The sequence below is a fragment of the Carassius carassius genome, chromosome 5 (genome assembly GCF_963082965.1).
Source record: "Carassius carassius chromosome 5, fCarCar2.1, whole genome shotgun sequence".
Classification (NCBI taxonomy): Eukaryota; Metazoa; Chordata; class Actinopteri; order Cypriniformes; family Cyprinidae; genus Carassius; species Carassius carassius.
Genome location: NC_081759.1, coordinates 1,354,170 through 1,377,818, shown reverse-complemented (window position 1 = coordinate 1,377,818; position 23,649 = coordinate 1,354,170). Strand labels below are relative to the sequence as shown.

The 23,649-nt window shown below is 37.0% G+C and overlaps 1 protein-coding gene across 1 annotated transcript; it reads left to right on the top strand.

Moving 5' to 3' along the window:
* Positions 1 to 8,451: 8,451 nt before the first annotated feature.
* rcl1 (RNA terminal phosphate cyclase-like 1) lies at positions 8,452 to 22,350 on the top strand (the record flags this gene model as incomplete). The annotated part of the gene is made up of 9 exons (XM_059548978.1): positions 8,452 to 8,674; positions 9,354 to 9,425; positions 9,522 to 9,697; positions 10,383 to 10,457; positions 10,626 to 10,750; positions 11,256 to 11,381; positions 11,595 to 11,751; positions 19,468 to 19,571; positions 22,158 to 22,350. Coding segments are annotated over 9 exons (1,212 nt in total), but the record flags the coding sequence as incomplete, so codon positions are not given.
* Between the last annotated feature and the right edge of the window lie 1,299 nt (positions 22,351 to 23,649).

Sequence of the window (23,649 nt, the reverse complement as noted above, 5' to 3'; positions counted from 1 at the left end):
ACTGAAAAAACACCAACTAGTTGGCCGGCTACAGCCTATGACGTCACTACCGACGCGACCATAAAAAACCATTGAAAAAATGTTTTTTCAATGTATGCTTCAGACACGGGTCACGGCGAAGTGTTCCCCATAGCGGCCCCTAGATGACGCAGTGTCTCGTTCCCTACTCAGGGAACCATGGTTACATCCGTAACCTGAGACGTTTCCACAATTGAGAAATATATGCTGATTCTAAGGAATTCATTTTAGGCATTCATTATTTTTTTTTTACTTTGAGTGTAAGGATAATATTTCACTGCTTATAAAGAAACCAAGTCCTAACTCTTGTGAAAATAAGCGTGCAGAACAACCACCCAATAAAGCATTACAAGAATCTAACCTTGAGGACATAAATTCATGGAATTCTGCATTTGACATTGAGAGCATAGCTCATCATTAAAATATATTTTTGAAATGGAAAAATGCAATTTTACAAATGTTAGAAACGTGGCTTTCTAAGGAAAGATTGCTATCAAATAGCACACCTAGGTTCCTAACTGATGACGAAGAATTGACAGAGCAGCCATCAAGTTTTAAACAGCGTTCTAGGTTATTACATGCAGAGTTTTTAGGTCCTATAATTAACGCCTCTGTTTTTTCAGAATTTAGCAGTGAGAAATTACTCATCATCCAGTTTTTTATATCGACTATGCATTCCGTTAGTTTTTCAAATTGGTGTGTTTCGCCGGGCCATGAAGAAATATAGTGGTTATATAAGAACGATTTAAACCATGCTAATGCACTTCCATTAATGCCAACAAAGTTTTCTAGTCTATTAAAAAGAAGGTTGTGGTCAATAGTGTCGAATGCAGCACTAAGATCCAGGGGTCGTGCTCTCCTGATGAGAGGATGCTAGCCCAGCCCTGTATTACATTTATCCAAATATTTTCCTGGTATCCATGATAACCATTCTTACGAAAGATGAGATTGAGCTAGCGAGGGGTTTAACAGAAAGACCCAGTGTTCAAATTGTGTCCCCTAGACCCCCTAGTTGAACAGTCAATTATCATTTTAATTTTAACTGTTTTATTATATTCTCCATTTTAATTTGACCTTTAATTAAAGTTTAAGTTATTGTGTTTTTGTTGTTGTCATTTTATTAGTTATTATTTTAAATGTCCATTTTTGTTAATTTTTAATTCAGTTTTCAGTTAATTCAATTTTATTTTATTTAGTTGAGAACTATCTGAAATAAACTAAATTATTTAATAAATATATTATGTTGTATTTTATTTCAGTTAGTGTTTATATTATTTCAAATTATGACATTTTTATGAAAGCTTATTTTAGTTTTACTTTTGGTTAACTGTAACTCAATGTTAAGATGTTAAGATAAATTCCAAGAAGTTAGTCAGAACGTTCCTAAATGTGGAATTCTTGGAAAAACTACATATTTATACTCACATTGCACTGGTAATTATATAAATCAGTTTCACATTAAATACTTTTTGTTCATATGATCAGGGTTGTAAAAATGCAATAATAGCCCATTTTGATGGATTTTCATAGTTTAAGAAAATCTGGAACAAATAAAAAAATACTAAAATAAACATAAAAGTTTAAATTAGTAGAAACAAATGTAAAGGCATGAAAGTTTTAATGTGATCATTAAAGAACAAGACAAAAGATGAAATCTAATAAAAAAATAAACTGTCTGACATAAAAATTGTTGTATACAATATAAATATAAAAATATAAACATTTTGTTATTAATTGAACACTAAATATAATCATTAATTATTATTTTGTAATTAAATATTTAAAATACAACTATTAAATTCTTAAATGTATTATTTAATTATAAGTGGATCTTATTCTGTCTGAGTGTTCTTCGTTGGATTGTGTTCGGAGAAGTTCCTCGTTGGATTGTGTTCGGAGATCTGCCCATTGTAGTCCCTGTGCTGCCAAGGACCAGCTGCACCTTGACTTTCCTGACCTGTCATTGTTACATCGCTTTGTGCTTCCTAATAAAGGAATTTTCATTTGCAATTGAATCCCGAGTTATTTGTCCTGACATAACAATCTGACCACAGATGAATTCAGCAAGTGGTGAGTGGAAGAACGTCATTGCTAATAACAGTGTTCGTATGGATCAACAGGATGAACAGATATTGGCTACAGGTCGTGTGATGCAAGTCTTGGTGGTACAGGTGTCGGAGGTTACTGCCCAGCTCCAACGTTTAAGAACGGGCATCAATAGAGCGCCCACTGTGCCTACCCCGCCATCTGTTTCCCCTTCTGTGGCGCGTTTGGAACCTCACACCGAGCCTCGTCTTCCACCTCCTGCTCAGTATGATGGTGAGCCACATTTATGCCGAGCTTGTGCTAGTTGTTTTTCACTCTTCAACCCACATCTTTCCCTATGGGGCAATCCAAAGTGATGTTGATGATCATGTTACTTTCTGGATGCACTGCGCTCTGGGGAACAGCAGTGTGGGAGAGCCAATCACCATGCTGTGCCTCGTTCCTTGGGGTTCATTATGTCGTCCGAGGGAGTGCGTATGGATCCCGACAAGATTCAGGCTGTGTTGAATTGGCCAACCCCAGACTCCCGTAAGGCCCTACAGAGGTTTCTGGGCTTTGCCAATTTTTACCGGTGTTTTATTACAGCCAGCTGGCCGCTCCTCTGACTGCCTTGACCTCCACCAGGGTAACGTTCAGGTGGTCTAGTGCAGCCGAAGCTGCCTTTTTCAACCTAAAAAGCCACTTTGTTTCGGCTCCCATTCTGGTGACCCCTAATCCCTCACATCAGTTCGTGGTGGAGGTTGACGCTTCAGATGTGGGGGCTGGAGCAGTTCTCTCCCAGCGTTCTCCTGCGGACGGGAAGGTGCTCCCTTGCGAGTATTTTCCCCTAAACGCTTGAACTGTAGGCAGGCTCCGTGGGCCCTGTTTTTCGGCCAATTTTGATTTTTCCATCTCATACCACCCGGGCTCCAAAAACACCAAGCCGATGCTTTGTCTCATATTTTTGATCATTCCAAGCATCCGTCTTCTCCTGATTCCATTGTACCGGAGAGACTGGTCGTCTTTGCGGTCATCTGAGAGATCGTGTCGAAGGTCCGTAGTGCCTTACCAGGGGTAACGCCTCTGTCCAGTTGTCCACCAAGCCGTTTAGTTGTGCCTGAGAACTTGCGGTCCGAAGTCATCCATTGGGGTCATTGTTCCAAGGACGCTTGTCATCCAGGGGTCAATCGTACCGGTTATTTGGTTAAGCAACATTTCTGGTAGCCTTCTATGGCTCAAGATATTTGTGGTTTTGTTTTGGTCTGCTCAGTTTGCGGGGTTGGTAAGACTTTCAATCGACCCCCAGCGAGGTTGCTGCAGCCGCTGTCAGTCCCTTCGAGACCCTGGTACCATAGATGGGGATCCAGCATATTCGGTCAATCGTAGTCTGGACTCGAAGCGGAGGGACGTGGATTTCAATACTTGGTGGACTGGGAAGGTTACGGTCCGGAGGAGAGAAGTTGGGTGCCTGCAAGAGACATATTGGATCTCTCTCTTATCGATAATTTTAATCGACAGGTAACGCCCCACGGGAACGCCAAGAGACGTTCCTAGGGGGAGGGGTACTGTCACGGTTCGCAGGTCTGTGGATTTGTTCTGTTGTTTGGCGTGTGTCTTGCTGTCACGTGTCTTACTAACGAGTGCTGATGTGAGCAGCTGTGGCTAGTCAGTGCTGCTATTTATTGTCTCTGTGTTTGTTCGTTCAGTGTCGGATTGTTCTGTTTGCTCACGCTGTGTCCTTCGCAGTTCTGCCTTCTCCTGGGATCCAGTTGCTTGCTTCGGAGTGGATCTTATTCTGTCTAAGTGTTCTTTGTTGGATTCTGTTCGGAGATCTGCCCATTGTAGTCCCTCTGCTGCCAAGGACCAGCTGCACCCTGACTTTCCTGACCTGTCGTTGTTACATTGCCTTGTGCTTCCTATAAAGGAATTTTCACTTGCAATTAATTCTCAAGTTATCTGTTCTGACAGCAGCTTTATTGCAGTGTTGATATTAATACACTTAGAAAAAACTATACGTTCATGTAAAGCCTAGCAAACCATAGAATATCATGCACTTTCACAAATAATTTTTTCCTTTGAATAGTAAAAACTGGCCCTTTTCTCTTTCTCTGGATCATTGTTTCTGGTGATTATTTTAACTAACTTTATTCTATAATCATGTCTAGAAACATCACACTTCACGGGGTGTAAGGAACAAGGAGACACTGGAGAATGTTCAGTACTTGACAAATCTTTATCTTGAAGGACGCTCTGTGGGAGCAGACCCTGGAGCGAGCTCTGGATCTTAAGCCGACAATGGGTTAAACTCGGGGACAGGAGTCTTCCCTGGGCAAAACGGGGTATTGGGACCAAAGAATAACGTGGGCTCCCATTCCCGAGTCAAGCCCACAGTGGGCTTTGCTCTGGGGCCTGGGCCAACACCCTTTTCCGCCGTGGAGTTTAGGAGGATAGTCAAGAATTTGTGGTTGGGCAAATGGTAGGAGCCATTGGAGAGGTATGTTGAGTTTCTCGGCATGGGGTGAGCTGGGGAGACACGGGACATTCCAGCAGGAGTTGCATGACGAGGTTTAAGAAAATGTACTTCCTCAGTTTCGAAATCAGATCCATTTAAGAACAGCACAAGATTGATGAGCTCAATCAGGGGGAAAAACACACACACACACAACAGAAGATCACAGCAGATCATCTCATGCAGATCAGCATGTCTAACATAAATTCTTTGCTGAATAAAGAACCATGACTTTCAACTCAACCTTGCCAAGACAGAAGAGCTTGTGGTTTCAGCAAACCCATCACTTCATCACAGTTTCACCATGCAGCTAGTTTCATAAATCATAACTCCTTCAAGGACAGCCAGGAGCCTTGGAGTAGTGATTGATGATCAACTGAATTTCTCAGACCACATTTAGACAAAACCGTCTGGTCCTGTGAAATTGCTTTATACAGCATTAGGCCCTTTCTTTCAGAACATGCTACACAACTCCTTGTTCAAGCTCTTGTTCTGTCAAGGCTGAATTATTGCAATGCTCTCTTGGTAGGTCTTCCAGCCAGTTCTAGAAATCCTCTACAATTAACCCAAAATGCGGCTGCAAGATTAGTCTTTAACGTGCTGAATAGAGCGCATGACACACCTCGGTTCATCAGTTTGCCCTAGCTAACAATAATTGCTCACATAAAATTCAAGGTATTGATGTTTGCCTGCAAAACCACCACTGGCTCTGCACCCCTTTACCTAAATTCACTACTTCAGACTATTGTGCCCTCTAAAAGCTCGTGTTCTGCAAGTGAACAGCGCTTTATAGTGCTATCCCAAAGAGACACAACATCACTTTCAGAGATTTTTACATTAAATGTTGCCTCCTGGTGGAATGTCCTACCCAACTCAATCCGAGCAGCTGAGTCCTTATCCATCTTCAAGAAATGGCTAAAAACAAATCTCTTCCATCTACACTTGACCCTCTAACACTTGCACTCTCTATTCTTTTTTCTATTCTACTTGTAACAAAGGAGGTGTGACAAAGTTGGGATCCACGTGCAGAATGGAGGGTCAGGTCCATGAGGAAGGAACAAGGGACTGTGGCAGAGACGACAGAGCATTGAGCCAAGGCAAAGCAGGTGGAGCTGACAGAATTGAAAGTAAATTGAAAAAAAAATGAAGTAAATATCAGATAAATAAAAGAGTCCCAAAAACAGAAATATCTGATCATTGTCCATATCGCTGTTTACATTACTCTTGCGTTACCAAATGTATAAATGCCTTGTTTTGCCTTGTTTTGGAGACTCATCTACAGGCAACCCGTTTTGGGCATGGGGAGGGGCTTTTTTTTTTGCACAGCACAGCGGTTTATATGTTTATTTATCCATAAAGGTGTATATAATAATTCTGCTGTTAAAAACAAATAAAGAAACCATGTAGGAGAGTGGTTATTATGTGCAAACAGTGAGAAACTCAATATTATCTATATGTCACTTTCACTTTTCACTTTTGGTGGTCAGGACTTTTGTGACCAGTGCTTCAGCTTTTGTGCGACCGCAGGTGACGAGTTTAGCCACGACTTCAGGGAAGTCGTGGCCTAATGGTTAGAGAGTCGGACTCCCAATCGAAAGGTTGTGAGTTCGAGTCCCGGGCCGGCAGGAATTGTGGGTGGGGGGAGTGCATGTACAGTGCTCTCTCCACCCTCAATACCACGACTTAGGTGCCCTTGAGCAAGGCATCGAACCCCCAACTGCTCCCCGGGCGCCGCAGCATAAATGGCTGCCCACTGCTCCGGGTGTGTGCTCACAGTGTGTGTGTGTGTGTTCACTGCTCTGTGTGTGTGCATTTCGGATGGGTTATTTAGGGGAAGTCGTGGCCTAATGGTTAGAGAGTCGGACTCCCAATCGAAAGGTTGTGAGTTCGAGTCCCGGGCCGGCAGGAATTGTGGGTGGGGGGAGTGCATGTACAGTTCTCTCTCCACCCTCAATACCACGACTTAGGTGCCCTTGAGCAAGGCATCGAACCCCCAACTGCTCCCCGGGCGCCGCAGCATAAATGGCTGCCCACTGCTCACAGTGTGTGAGTGTGTGTGTTCACTGCTCTGTGTGTGTGCATTTCGGATGGGTTAAATGAGCACAAATTCTGAGTATGGGTCACCATACTTGGCTGAATGTCACTTCACTTCACTTATAGCCGAATCAGAGTACAGTTTTGGTGTTAACTTCATCGCACAGTCAAGCGATCTGTATGATTGTTGGTGGGCCACACAGTGGAACACGGAGGTCAGCTCAGCAGCAGCTATTTTATTATACATGGAATCATCCTGCTTCTTAAAGAAGGACGAGACCAATGTGTTGGTCTGTACTATTGCGATGTTGGTACAGTGTAGTTTGCTGCTAGCATGCAGCCTAACATCTGCCTCCCCTCTGTGAGAAACACCAAACTCTTTCCTAAACACTTTGCAGAACACTTTACTTTCATCGCTTAAGGCTGTGGCAATCCATGGATACTTCCCAACCCGCTCCTTCCGGTACCTGTAGAGGTGTTTTTGCTTTTTAGCAGCGTGTTGGGGCCAGATTCGGGATTCGGGACATCAGTTTAGATTTCAGGACTGTCCCGAATTTTTTGAGATGTCTGGTCACCCTAAAGTGAGTTGTTGACTTAACTTTTCACTAGGCTTCTCATTAACTCCATGTTTATTCAGACTGATTTGAGGATGAGGAAGTGGGGTTTATTGGCCAATCACAGCTCTTTTCTGTTTAATATTTTAAACACTCTTCTGCATGCTTCTGTATGTTCCTTCATGCTTGACTTTCATTAAGTAAAATAGATTATCATTAATAATCAAATCACAATACCACAGACGTGATCACAACTATTATTGCTTCTGTTCCAATGACTTATCTAAAAAAAATGTTAAGTTTTGTCCAGGTCATTTAATTTCACTGCACAAATGCTCATTATTGTAAAATAATTACAAACTTCATGATGTGAGGTGAGACATGTCGCAACATAACAATACGTGAAATAAATGATGTACTGCAATGCAATGTACTAATTTCATTGGTGTTTTTTTTAAATATAAATTTACAAAGTTGTGACAGTCCTGTTTTTGCTATATCATTATGGTTTATGGAGTGTAGATTTAATGTTTGGGCGGGTGGGGGGGGGGGGTAATTTAAAGGAGTTTAACATGCTAACAAAGGCAGCAACATAACTAAATGTGAAAAAAAATTAAGGGGTGTGAATATTTTCAGAAGGCACTGTATGTTACTGAGCACATACTAACCTGAGTTCACAAATTGTTTATAATAAATTTCATATCTGTGCCTTATTGACATGAAGTAGCTGTACTTTAAATTATACATTTTTATTTTTCACCTTGATTTTTTTTTTTTTTTTTTTTTTTGGTTTTATAAAATGATGTTTAAAATTTTTTTACGAAAAAGCACTGATGAATTTAAAAATATCTTATATTTAAAAAATATCTTATAATATCTATATATGTGATGTGACTTTTCCAAACAAATAAAAGTTTCAAAAGTATCCACCAATGCACTGTAAAATCTTTCATTTTAACATTGACAAATAAATGCAATCGAATCCAAATAAATAAATAATCTAGTATTAATATTAATGACACAGATAGTAAATAACTAATTATTAAATATGTTTATATGTAAATATTTGTAATAAATATGCAAATATTTATTATATTTGTTTTTATATTGTTATGCTTTTAAATGTGCTCCTATTTATTTTTTCATTTTAATATATCTACACTTTTTTATTTGATTATAAAGTTTATTTAGCATGATAAGAAAGCATATATTAAAATTATATAAAATGCCTTTTCTACAGTTCATCTCCATTCTAAAGCGTCCAATCAGAGAAAGTTGGACTAGTCGCCCTCTAGTGGTCATGAGGTGTGACGTCATCTTTTCGCCTTCGCTTTTGTTGAATGTTTTTCCCTCGTGGGCTCCCGTAGCGCTGTGGTTAGGTCCAGTTCTCGCTGTAGAAACACGTGTGTTCTTCACATCATGGAGTTTGAGGGCTGCAACTGCTTCAGACAGAGACTCGTGTTGTCCACACTGAGCGGAAAACGTGTGAAAATACGAAACATCAGATCTAAAGATGACAATCCCGGCCTGCGAGGTGCGTTTATATCACAACAACACACATCAGTCGTGACGTAGTATCTAATCAATCAACAGCACAGCTCTTAATCGTCATCAAAACATCTATGAATGCATTAAATGAAGTATATTATCATTATTTATACAGTCGTTTATTTACATCACGTTGTCGTGTTGTACTCTTTTGAGGTGTCAAAATCAAATTATGATTCCCTCTCTGATTCAGATTACATATTTCTCGTTTTAAAAAATTGCATTTCTTACACATGTCCAGTTCATGTTTTCTCTTTTTATTCATTTAAGTTGTTTGCCATTTTGTATTATATTTATTCTAGGTTTTTTGCCTATTTAATTAATATTCTAATTAAAATACAACAGCATATCCAAGTTATGTACTTGTTTGTTTTTGTCATTTTAAACTCTTATGTATTTTAGCCTTTTAGTTTATTTTCAAAATAAAATAAGTTACTGCTACTATATTAGAATGGATGTGTGTTTAATTATATCAATTATATATATATATATATATATATATATAATTATAATTATATAATCAATATCAGCAGCTTCAGGCTTGAATGTCGCTCTTCTCATCAGAATGCTTTATTTTAAATCTTGAATTTTGAAGTGTTTCAACAGTTCTAGCTCTGATGAAGATATTGTTTCAGTATTTCATTGATATATTTTGTGTTGGTCAGATTTTGAAGCAAGCTTCATCCGGCTCCTTGACAAAGTGACCAACGGCACCAGGATCGAGATCAACCAGACGGGTGAGTCCTAGTAAGCATTGATCGATCGATCGATGGATTGATTGACAGGTGTGTTGGTTGTTCTCTGATGTCGTGTGTGTGTGTGTGGATATGCAGGAACGGTGTTGTTCTATCAGCCGGGTTTGCTGTACGGTGGCTCCGTGGAGCACGAGTGTAACGTCCAGCGTTCGATGGGTTATTATCTGGAGGCTCTGCTCATGCTGGCTCCGTTCATGAAGACGCCGCTCAGAGCCGTGCTGAAGGGCGTCACCAACGACCCCACAGACCCATCGGTGAGTGTTTGCACATTCATCTGCACTGATATTTGACCTCTCACCTTTAGTGCCAATTTGTCATTCTAAAGGGACAGTTCACCCAAAAACATTGTCCCGAACCAGTAAGAGTTTCTTTATTCTGCTAAAAGAAAAAACAAGATATTTTGAAGAATGTTTGGATTGGTAGCCATTGACTTCCATAGTATTTTTTATTATTTCTTCTTCTTCTTCATAATACCTTTCATGTCATGCTATTAGCCTTGTTCATGTAAATTGCTGCATGGGTTTAAGTAACATCATAACATTCTGTTGTATAATTTTACAATCTTTGCTCTTGCAAAATAAACACTATGAAGTAGTTTTGTGCAAAAGAAAAGGGTTTGAGTTAAAATAAGAGCAAGGTGAAATATATACATCTGGAAACTAAACAAGGTATAAAGTTTATATTAGAAAACTTTGACATACTTTATACTTTTAATTAAATGACGTTATTTAACATTTTTTATTTTAATTGTTAATCTTTTAATAAAGTTTTTTTTTTTTTTACTTTTAGCCAGATCTTCCTACTTTTTCATCAGAATCCAGTATCAGTTGACTTTTATTCTTTGTATTGAGTTCTGCTGGTGGTAATACTATAGTGATCACATTTGATTCTTCTGCTTTGATGTCTTAATTATCTGTATAATGTGCCCATGTTCTCCAGGTGGATCTTCTGAAGGTCACTGCGATCCCTTTGATGAAGAAGTTTGGGATTGATGGAGACGGTCTGGAAATAAAGGTCTGTCGGTAGTATGTCAGACAAAAAAAAAGTCCATTAATTTGACAGCCACCTTAGTTTCCCAGTGAATGCATGAACTGATGAAGCAATTGGATTAACACATCTGCCACGTGCATAAATGCATTTGGGTTGTGTGCTAGCGTTAGCGTGTTGATTGTGTTTATACAGGTGCTGAAGCGAGGCATGGCTCCCGCAGGAGGAGGTGAGGTGCTCTTCACCTGTCCTGTTCGCCGCTCCATGAAACCCGTTCATCTCACAGAACCCGGAAAAATCAAGAGGATCCGAGGAACAGCGTATCCTTCCACTGATAATAAAACCGGTCCCCAGGAATTCTGACAGTTCTGTCCATAGAGGCTGACACAGAACCACAATACAAGTGAAACTTCATAAAGAGCAGTAAAACTGCTTTAAACCTCTTCACAAAGTTGCTATGAGGAACTTTTACCAAGGAATGGGGAGAAATCATAATCTAAAAAGAAATGGCGAGGTTAAGCTCATTACTATGGATGATGTCATCAAGCTTACAATCTATAATTGGCTGATATGGGAGGGGTCACTCATTTAATCAGATAAACATTGTAGGAGGAGTATCATGTTGCCATATTCACATCAAGAGTTTAAAATAAAAATGTAGCCATTTCCAATTTTTGTGAATATGGCTCAAGTTTTTGAGGAACAGTTTTTGAAGTTAAATATTAACCAGTGAAATCAAAGCAGGGTCATCTATCCTTCGAGTGTTTTTCGTCTATGTCTATTATCACTGGTGTTTAGTGTTGATCCTTGACCAGCGTGCGTCAGGTTCTCGGTGCGAGTTTCTCCTCAGATGGCCAACAGGATCGTGGACTCGGCCCGGAGCATCCTGAACAAATTCATCCCGGATATTTACATCTACACCGACCACATGAAGGGAGCCAGCTCTGGGAAGTGAGTCGCTGCAGTCGGTCTGAGCTGATGATTGCCAATAATTAAGGGTTTTTTATTGAACATTGGCATTAGAGTGGGTTTTAGTTGTGAAGCAGCTTCAATGACGTTATCAAACACCCCAGAAACGGCTCCGACGCCACACTGATCTCGTGCTAGTGAGCAGTGAGTAAGAGGTTGTGGTGAAGTGACTGATGCACTGTGTGTTGTGTGCAGGTCTCCAGGGTTCGGTCTGACGCTGGTGGCTGAGACGGTGAACGACACGTTTCTGGGCGCTGAGGTCGTGTCCACACCGCAGGGTCAGGGAGATCCGGTGCTGCCCGAGGACTTGGGCAGAAACTGTGCCAAACTACTGCTGGAGGAGATCTACAGGGTGAGCAGAACCAAGCACAAACACGTTTGGTTTCCATAATTTGTGGGGACTCTATATAGGCATAATTATTTTCATATTGTCCAATCTGTATTTTCTGTCCCCTACACCAAAACATAGCCCTCACACAAAACTACAGGCATTTTTAGATTCTCTAAAAAATATATTTTGTATTGTTTAAATGCTGTTTTCATTCAATCAGTCAACATCTATTAGCCAAGTATGCATAACATACAAGATAATTTTATGCCAGTATGAGGCATCCCACACACACACACACACACACACACACACACACTTACAATATTACACGAGAACAAAGAAAAAATATGATTTTGGTTCTCCATGGAACACGCACACATGCATTCACACACCTTTCAAACAAACACACACATACACACTCAAACAAACACACATCACAGATTAAATATTTATATTTGTACTTAACTAATGTAATTACTGAAATTAAAAAGTAAATAAAAGAACAGCAAAGTACAGTACAGTGTTCAAACACATCTCACACACACACACACACACATACCTTTCAAACACACACAGACATGCATTCACACACCTTTAAAAACACACACACACCTCAGACAAACACGCACATTCACACACCTTTTAAACAATCACAAACATCTCAGACACACACACACATTCACACACCTTTCAAACAAACACACACACTTCAATCAAACACAATCACACACACGCACACACTCAAACAAACACCAAAAAACACACACAACGAAACGCACACATTCACACAACTTTCATATAAACACACATTAAATATTTTTGTATTTAATTTTTTTTTTCAGTTTTATAAAAACTAACACATTTACTGAAATTAAAAAAAGAAAATAAAAAAAAATTTGTCTTGTTTTGTAAAGTGTTACCAGATATTGTAATGTAGATTCATTTTAATTAATCTGAAGCGGTGTCAATAGAGTTTTTGTTTGAATGGCAGACTGAGACATGACATCATTAATTCAACTAGTGTTGTCACGGTACCAAAATTTGAGTATTCGGTACCGATACCAGTGAAAATCCACGGTTCTCGGTACCAAGTTAGGTACCAAAGCAAAACACAAAAATATGCTAAAAAAAAAAAAAAACACTTTTTAGCACTAAAAATAAAACCAATACCATTCTTTATACTTATTTAAAATTATGTTTAGTTTTTCTACAAGTTATCTAATTATGAAAAACAGTAAACAAGTTTCACCCAAATTTAATTTGTCTTTTAATTAATGAAATGTAAACATTTAAATTTCAAACATGGAAACAAAATGTGTGACTTATTTCTTTAAAAAATAAAGTTTTATTAATTTTTTCCACAGTAGTAGCAGTATCACATACATTCAACTAAATAATAGTAATATCTAGCACAATGCCTTATGTAAAAAATTAACTTTTATTTTGACGGGCTACTTTTATTTTGTTTATTTTGTTTTTTAAATCATAGCGCTGTGTGCGTCAAGAACCGGGTTGACTGGGTCCTCGGTACCGCCGGTACTTAAAGAAACCTGCTACCGTCACATTTTAATTTTTTTAGTTCCGACTTGGTACCGAAGTACCGAATCTTTTGACAACACTAAATTCAACCAATGGATCGATTTGGGGGCAGGGCTACCTGTTTGTTTGACCAATGAAAGATGAGAGGGTGTTTTAAACTTTAAAAAAGTTGTGATTATTGCTCTGAACAGTGTTTGTCTGCTCACGTTTTCATTTAGAGAGTCTTAATGGAAGAGAGGCATGCTGGGAAATAGATGCCTGTCTGTTGCATCTCATTATGAGAGGCTGTTGAATGAGAAAGTGTGTGTTTGTGATTGGGAACGTGTGATTAGATCTGCTCTGCTGAAGGAGATTACAGCCATCTGACTGTAATCCACTGTAACTCACTGTGCTGACACATAAACACTCAGCATACACTCCCTTCATAGTGTGCACACGGGGAACACAAGCTGTGAGGCATGTGACGTAAGTTAAAATGGGCTGATTCTGTGTTTTTCACAGTTCTGGGCTGCAGTGGTGTTATAGGGAGTCTTCTTAGGGCTGTTAATATTTGAAGGCGCTGGCTGATAAAAACAACAGCCACTGCGTGCATGCAATTGTGTGTGTGTGTGTGTGTGCGTTGAGGTTAATCAGTAGCTGGTGGTCAGATTCTGTAGTAAACAACTCCTGAATGCAGACCAGTTCTGATTGTGCTGCTGTTAGATGAACTGGAAAACATGATGTGAGTTTATGCTCTCTCTTTACAAATTCAAAAATGTAGATTTAATTTTTTTTTTTTTTATGAAAAAATGCTTAATTACTGTTTGCATGTTCAGCATGTTATGTTTTTAATGCATTTCTATGAATACATTTTTAAAACATTCAATGTTGTTCTAATATGAAGGAAAGATTATTTTTTTATATATATATATATATATATATATATATATATATATATATAGAGAGAGAGAGAGAGAGAGAGAGAGAGAGAGAGAACCTTGTTTATTAAGTAGCATGTAATTAGTATTTTTTATTGTTTTTATTTTTATATTACTATTTTATTTTGTGTGTGTGTGTCTATATATATATATATATATATATATCAGTGATGCACGGGTCAGTGTATAAACAACCCGACCGACGTTTTCAACTAACCCGCCCGCAACTCGGACCGCAAAAAAGAAAATATTGTACCCGATCCACTTCCTGACCTGCATTTTTTAAAAAGTAGTAAATGCATCGCCCCTTTATATTAATTTACTTAAATAGGCTATAGCCTACAGGATAATACGCGTTATGACCGCACACATAAAGCTTGCCACAAAGAACCGGTTAAAGTAATGATTATGAATGTGTCTAAATTAGCAAGGAGACATTTAATTGTTTAGTAATAAACTGGTGTTTTCTGTGTCGCTGCTAAGATGAAATTGTCGAAGCGGACTCGTCGTGAACACCAGAGAGAAATGCACATTTCATATGGATTACATAATCAGAGAGTAGCCTATTTATTTTGGTTTGAATTTTTTCATTTAAAAGTAGACATTTCAAGCTTTCTGTAATATATCGCCTATATTTCTTTTTAAACCTACCGACTAAAAGATTAAGACACTACCTGACCCAAAATATCACCCAAAGTTTCTACAGCTTTTTTCTTAGCTATTGCAGAATCTGGAAAAATTACTGGGGCTCACTTGTTACTGCAGTCGGTAGAGCGATATGAATGTGTGTGATGTACGGCATGATAAATGCTCGTCACTTCTGCTGTCGAAACTTCGTTGTCAGCCTGTGTCTTTTGGTTTATTGAAAAACGAATGCACTGATTTGTATGTTAATTGATGTGCTTTTTTTTAATGTGGTACTCACATGCACCATGTCGCTTCACGTCGTATTCCCCACCATGTCCCACAGAAAAACCTCTCTCTGCTTCGCCATCTACAGGTCTTAACCAAGAGTATGTAGCAGTCCATTCGCTATTAAAAGTGCATCTTCTCTTTGTCGTGGCCACACTGGCCTTGGTTGCTTAAGGGGCCGTTCACATATTGCGTCTTTTGCGCGCTCAAGTTCGTTATTTCCAGTGTATATCATAATGAAAGCAACGCAGTCGCAAAGCGCACAGGGTGCGACGCACTCGTTTTTTCCAGGCGCGTCAGTTTGATTGACGTACGACTCAGCCTATCGACTAACGCTTTTATTTCTCTCCTCTGAACTATTGGACATAAGTTAACAGTACGACTATGGACGTATCCGTGTATTTATTAGGCAGGGTCAAATGAAAAAGCGGGCCAGATGCTCAATTTGCATGAGGCGGGACAAAGGGTAAAATTGCTGTACAGTACAACGTAAAGCGGGACAGGTGGTCAGTCTATTCACGCCAGTTATTCAGCCAATAAAGTGTAGGCCTATGTATTTCAAAATTGTGTCTAGTATTATATAAATTACAAAGGTTTAATTGGCATCTTTATTTAAAATGACCCGACCGACCGCGACCCGAATATCATAAAAAATATTTTTGCGGGTGACCGCAGGCACCCGCTCATTTTGGATCAACCCGCACATCACTGATATATATATATACATTCATACAGGTGCTGGTCATATTTAATTTGATAATGATTTATTTCACTGATTCCATTCAAAAAGTGAAACTTGTATATTATATTCATTCATTACACACAGACTGCTATATTTCAAATGTTTATTTCTTTTAATTTTGATGATTATAACTGACAACTAAAGAAAATCCCAAATCTGGGAGTGTTCGGTTAGTTCCATCAGTTTTCTGAATGACGCATACTCTTGTTTGTATTGAGTGTGTTTTGGCTGAGCTGTACGGTCACTGACACGCTGTGTCCTTGTTTGTGTCAGCGGGTCTGAGAGTATCAAACACAAGTCTCATCAACCATCAGAATAATATTTTCCATGAAAAAATGAAGGCTAGCTTTATTATTCACATTATTTTCACGATAATGAAACGCATTATACCCAAAATGTCCCAATGCAAAAATAAAATATATTTTTTTGTAATTATGAAATTTATTTCATTTTGTTTTGGTAAAACATAATAGTATTTAGTCCTATTTGTGCTGAGCCAAAACATTTAGATCAGCCAGTATAATCATTACGGAAAAAAAATGCTTAATTTTTTTAAAATTTCTGTTTAGTTTGTTTTTGTTATTCCAGTTTTAGTTTTTATATTTCTAATGAATAATGAACCTAAATTAGGCTTAATTTTCTTAACGCAGCATATAATTTCTTGTTTCTTAGGGAATGTTTTTACTTTTTATTTTTAGCTATGTTTATTAAAAAAAGAAATTAATTTTTTTTTAAATTAATTTTGTATAGGGAACGTACAGTAATGCGTTTTAGTATTGTTACAGTGTAATTATATATTTAATTACTAAGTAATATTAAGTAACTACTTGAACTTTATGGTTAAGGTTACTTGCATGTTATTTTGCATAATTAAATATTATAATAGTAAATATGTGAATCGTGTTACAGGGACACCTTAAAATTAAATGTTACCTATTTTTATTATTTAATTTAAATGCATTTATCTATCTATATATAAATTATACAATTTAATTTAAGTTTATTTTATATTTAAGTTAGTTTTGGTTAATTTTTATTTTAGCATATTAAGCTTTCATTTCAGTTTTTATTTTAATGCATACATTTTTATTCATTTTAGTTTCAGCTTTTATTTTAGTACATCAAGTTTTATTATTATTTTATTTTATTTTTTTGTACATTTAGTTCTATCTTTTGGCTCTGCTGCTGATGAAGTATTAATAAATCTTAATGATAATTATCTTAATGATAATTAATAAATCTGAAACACGTATGCCTTATTCTGAGCACAGATGGATGTTTATGGAGGTTGTTTTGAAGGTTTGACAAAGACGTTCAGTGTGCAGCTTCTCAATTACATTAACATTAACATTCATGCATTTATCCAAACCGACTTACACTGCAAGTGTTTTCTTAATAAGATCATGCATTTCCTGGAAATTGAACCCATGACCTTGGTGTTGCTAGCCCTTTCTCTACTGTTTGTGTTACATGAATACATTAATATTTTATCAGTATAATTCACAAGTTTTCTTCAGTTAAATCAGCTGTTACTGCTAAACATACAGACTTTATTTAAACTTTATTTCGTAGATAATTTCATTTATTTATTTTTGTAAACATTACATATTGATTTTAAAAATCTAATTAATACCGTAGCAAAAATTGGTTCTTCATTTGGAAAAAGCAAATCAAGTTGAGCAAGTCTCGCCTTCGTTAACGCTCGGGGAGCTAAATGTTTGGGACTTTTCCACCGGGCATTATGGGAAAGTTTCTGAGTGTTCCTCAACCATCATGATTCATGAAACAAAAAGTACAGCATTAGACAATCAAATCAGTCCCTTTTGTCAGGACGTGAATGTCTCTTATTGGAGTCTCATTTCTCGGTGAGGATTGACTTGTTTAAAATCTTTGTAGTGTTATTATTCTTAAAGCAAATGTAATGTTGCTAAACACGTCTCTGTCTCTTTAAACGAGGACGTACAGTTATGTATTTTAGTTAACTGTGTCCAGCTTGATGTTCTGAGTTTGTTCATGAATATCGATGGCTCTGACCTTTCTGGGGCTTTTTTTTTTCTTATGTAGATAATTTTTAAGCCATAATGTATATGCGAGTATGCTAATAACTCTACTGTGTAGTACTAGTATGTATAAATGCGCTATGCTTATTATTTTTTCTTATTCATGAACTAAACGTCCTGATTTACTGTTGCAATTTTGCACATGAAGTGCATTACTGAGTAGCAGTTTATTAGTACTTTTAGTTATTAACATTTTTATTTTCATATTATTATTTGGTTACACTCTATTTTTAGGTTTTCTTGTTAGTGTAATTGTATATTTAAGTATGAAGTTATATTTATTAACTACATATCCTTTATGGTTAGGAATAGGGTTTCGTTTAGGGTTACTTGCATGTAATTATGCATAATTAAGTGTTATAAAAACAAATAGTGTTAAAATAGTGTTAACTATTACTTTTTATTATTTAATTTAAATGTATTTATTTATGCATTTTATATATATATATATATATATAATTTAACTTTTTTTTAACAGACCAACATTTTTTAAATTATTTTATTTAAATTATTCAAATGAATATATTTTTTGAATGGGTGTTTTGTTCATTTTCTTTTTCTTTTTTTCTTTTCTTTTTTTTTTAATGGGCTGACAGGAAGTTGGGGGCGGGACTAATGGTTTGTTCAACCAATGGCAGACAGGTGGAGTGTTTGAAACCTTTTTATAAAAAAAAAAAGTCAACATTTTCATTATAAATGCAAATGTTTTACTAAGTTTTTTAGTCATGTTGCTAAACGCTTCACATCATTTTTTTTTCTCTTGAAAGTACATTGTTAAAGCCATCATTCGTATGAATATTGTAATCATTCAGTGCGATGGAGGACTTCATATGCGCACATCATGGTAAAGTTGTGCAGTGGTTCTTTGTGAGAGTTAAAGTGGATTATAAAGTGTTTTCATCTGGATCAAACTAGAATTATGTAATTTGCGTTGTGTGAGCTTCATGTTCAGAGCCACTAAACTCTAAAGTCATTGGTCGTTTGACGACTGCTTGTGAACGACTGTGTTTCAATGGAGAAACACTATATATTTTTACCATCAGAGAGCTGCTAACCAGCTGAACCTTGACCCAGTGTTACTTTGGGTTCGTTGAGATACTATTATAGCTCTCATTAATGGAATTATTAGCTTTTATATTGTCAATTTTTATTCAAATTGTAGTTGTTTTTGCCTTTCTTATTAGTTTTATGTCCATAGTTTTTTTTAGTATTCTTTTTTATTTATTTTTATTAAATATTAAATTTTTGTTAACTTTGCTAGTTTTTATTTTAGTATTTCAAGTTTTTATAGCTTTATTTCAGTATTTACTTTAATGCACCAATTTTTATTATCATTTTAGTTCAAGTTTTTTTAATTATTATTTTTTTGTATAGTGTTTTATTACAGTACTTCAAGTTGGACTAAATGAAAACAATATCCTTGTCAGCTAGCTAAAAAAAAATGTTTTACATTTTCAGTTTTAAGAAAGTTTTTTTGATGTTGTTGTAGTTGTTGTTTTATTTAACTGTAATAACCCTGCTTTGACCCCGTTGATTCTGACCTTTATTTTGTTTTTCCCTCTTCCAGGGTGGCTGTGTGGATTCGACCAATCAGAGTCTGGCTCTCTTGTACATGACGTTAGGCCAGCAGGATGTGTCTAAAACACTGCTAGGACCCCTCTCACCCTACACGTGAGCACTCGCATACAATCGTGACATGTTTTTCAGGGATCTGACATCAGTATCACATATTCAAGTAAACATAAATTTCAAAAAGTTTATTTTCAAATAATCTTTGGGATGTGTGCAGATAGGGCTGTGACGGTTGCCGTGACAACTGCGTCACCGCGGTGGTCGGTTGCTACCGCGGTTGTCTACTGCCACCGGCGGTAGTGCACGTGACGTCACAAACATAATACAAAGTTTTGTATATAAGTGTAATAACTGTAATAGTTGCAAATTCTAAGTCTATGGTAATTAACAAATTACCTCAAACACAGCGTTTCCTTTAGATTGGCAGATTTGAGCGCAGGAAAATGCGCCGGAGTCATCTGCATTCATGTCACCCATCAGCGTTTGCACAAGTTCTCGTGATCGCAAACGCTGGCTGGTAAGGTTTGGTGAGGCTCTCTCCAAACTGGCCAAATACAAACGAGACAGCGATAAATAAAAGATGGTAACAAGAAATATGGCAACGATTCCTATTTCAAAGAGAGCGCGTTCAGATGAAGAGTTAGTTATTGAGCTTGCTTGGTGGCGGAAAAGTAAACGGACGCAACACAACCGCGTTGCGACAGGTTTAGTCTGTCTAGTGTCTATACAGGACATTTGAACTCTGTGTCAGTACCTCACAGACCGGACAGGGTTTCTCATGTCGTGTTGTGCTGCATCCAGTGTAGCATCACTGATTATAATCAGTATTTTGACGCGCTGCGTCGCTCGCGTCCGTTAGACAGGGTGTATTTAACTTTCTTATTTAGGCTACTTTCTTGTTTAACAGCATTATTTCTTTGAAATTTATTTTAGTGTTTTGCAGGCGGCATTCACTGACAGAAATGCTCAAATAAACACGAACTGACGAGTTAAATAGGATGTGTTAGATGAGTGAGACAGTGCTGGGCTGATTTCTAGACGTGTATATAATATAAATAAAATATATTACATGCATGCACAGTTTAAGTCAGCTTTAATCACCTTTTTTGGTAATTCCATGAATTAACTGACCACGACACTGCTTGCATATAGTTTATTTCGCAGTTTGATATGAAAGGATACGCACAAAGGAAGCTTAACTCGCTTAACTTGCACCTGATAAACGTCTCCTGTTCAGTCGTTCTGTGAGTCTGCGACTGAATAAATTCACTTCTTGTCATGAGAAAAAGTGACAGAAGCAGCAGTTGACAGTGGGTGGCCATCCCCGCCCCTACGTAAAATAATTTGAATACATTAAACTGGAAAAAAATTATCGCCTTCGTTAACGAGCAAATTTTGACACTAATATATATAATTAATGTGATATTTAGTGGCTAAATATCACATTATTGGTATTGTCGCTTCGACCCGCGGATTTTCATGTCCGCGGTTTGAAGCAAGCCCAATACCAATAACGTGATATTTATTCCCTAAAATGCAAATTTTACCAAGGCAACTCTGCCAAAAAACTTATATTTTACCCTGGGAAGACATTTTTATCGAGGAACCTCCTGGAAACGCGCTTGGGCTAGTTTTGAGAAGCAACTGGGCAGGATTTGTTGTGAAAACCTGGCGACCCTGATCTGAACGCACGTGCTGGAGAAATACTTCTAATTACAGGAGCGTCTTTACTGATGCGCTGCGCATGAAAATCGCATTTGACTTTTTGCACAGCCCTAATGCATGCAATGTTTCACTAGCTTGATGCCCCCCTCAGTGCTCTCTAAACACTAACAGCTCGCTTGCTTTGCACAACCCAACATGCCATAATTCCAGCCAATCAGACAAGGTTGCTAAATTCTGATTGGCTGCCTTGACAAACAATCACAACAAATATGAAATTGTGGCAGAGATCTAATCCTATAAACTTAGTGCCATTTGACACAGATGCTCATATATTTGTTTATGCATATAAAATTGGGGCATCCAGAATTGTCTTTTTCTCAGTGCTAATATTCCATTTGTCATGTCCTGCTTTACGTTTGTGTCCGGATCCAACGGTTTCCTCTCCGCCGTCATGAATTGTCCATTTTCAGTTATCATGGTACCGGTGCTGTGTGCCTGTCAAGTACAGTACTATGATAACTGAAGATTGACAGTGCCAACATGTGGATCGACTTCTGTGGACTCCAGCTTCAGAAGTGTGCAGGAGATTGATGCTGGAAAATACCTTCAAAATCTTCTTAGATTTGAATCTTGATCAGTGTGTTTTTAGTAGCATTGAGATAGTATTTATTAATAGTTTGAATTAGCTTTTATTTTTACATTTTTATTTATTTTTTTAGTTATTGTTTTTGGATTTTTAATTTTGTGTTTTATTATCTTTAGTTTAAAAAAAAATCTTGTTTTTGTTTAAGTTGACCTTATTTTTTTTTATTAAAAAATATATATATATATTTTAGTTAACTATATTAACCCCCCTTTTTGTTATTTTTATTAAAATTACATTATATTAATGCTGATTTTAATGTGGTTTTAAATAATGCTGTTTTCTTTAAATATATATATAAATACATTTTATTATTTTTTTTTTTTTTTTAAGCCTGGTTATAGACCATCATCTAAATCTCACTGTTTTCCGTGCAGGGTCGAGTTCCTGAGACACATCCGAGACTTCTTTCAGATCATGTTCAAGATCGAGCAACAGAAACCTGGAGAAGATGAACAGAAAGGAGGAGAGAAGGTCCTGATGACGTGTGTGGGAGCCGGTTACAGCAACATCAACAAAACCATCAAATAAAGACTAGGACTGAAGATGTTGTGTTTTATAGTGTTTTTGTATTTCCATTATTTTTTCATAAAGAAGTGTCTGCTGAACATTGCTTTTGTACCACTTTGAGAGGCCTTTTTCTGCTTCACAATGCAATTTCAGATTGAGGTGCAAGTAATAAAAGCATGTGCTGTTTCTTTGCTGATCTCTGCGTTTCTCAAGTGTTTGATATTCTTGAGTCATTCTGCATTTCTGCACCTTTAACTGGCGCTTCAGTCCGTCCCACAGAGGTCTTATCTTCTCCAGTCCACAATCACATTTCAGTTCACCTAACTACAAAGACAGGGACATTTGCATGATGCATTCGCTTACAAAACACACAACTGCTGTTAAAACTTCATGAAATCAGAACAGGAATTGTAAGGTTTATAATAGTAAAAGCATATTAAAAAGCATTAAAAAATGTCTACAATCGACAATTCAAGCATATCTTTCTTGAATTTTGAATACAATTATTCTTTATATGTTATTCAAATTTCCATCAGAAAATGCAGCTGTATGTAAACACTACAGGTTTATTATGGTTACTATTGCTTAAATAAAACTGTTAAAATAATAAAAGTAAAGCTGAAATAAAAAATATATTAAATGGGGAAAAAAAGTAACATGCCTTGGAAACTAACTGAATTAAATTTAAGTTGAAGCACAAAAATTATTACCGTAACTGGAAATATATAGTAAAATAAAAATGTTACTGAGCAATTTGAAAAGATCAAATTAATTAAAATGCGATGCACAAAACAAAATGACTAAAAATGAAACCTGAAAATGTAAAAGTAAAAGCTGTAATTTGATCAATACTAAAGCTATATTTAATATGAGTAGTTTTTAGTAAAATTAATAGTATTATTAATTATTACTTACTGAAATTGCTCTGATGGAAAAAGCAAGTAAATGCTTGTGTTTTCTGTGAAATCTGACCTGCTGTTTTCTTCCAGACCCATCAGCTTCCTCTGATGGTTTTGTTCTGATCTCTGCTCAGGAATCATTTGTTGGCTTTGGCTTTCTCTCCTGATACTCGTCCGTTCCCCATCAGACCTTTATAGTGATTTGGCCTTTATTCGCTCAGAGAAGTGTTGCGCAAACGACTAAATATTGACAGATGATCCGCAGTGATTTCTCTGGATGGAATAAAAGGCTGATGCGAGGTCAAAGGGCAGCACACAGTTTGATGACTTTCAGGTTTGAGGAAACTTTCTCCATGTAACAATACTGTCTGAGAAATATAAGTTTCACAGCTATTAGGTTTTCTGTGCTTGTGTGTGCTCTCTTTCCTTTTTGACTTCTTTGATCCTCCTTCCTACATTT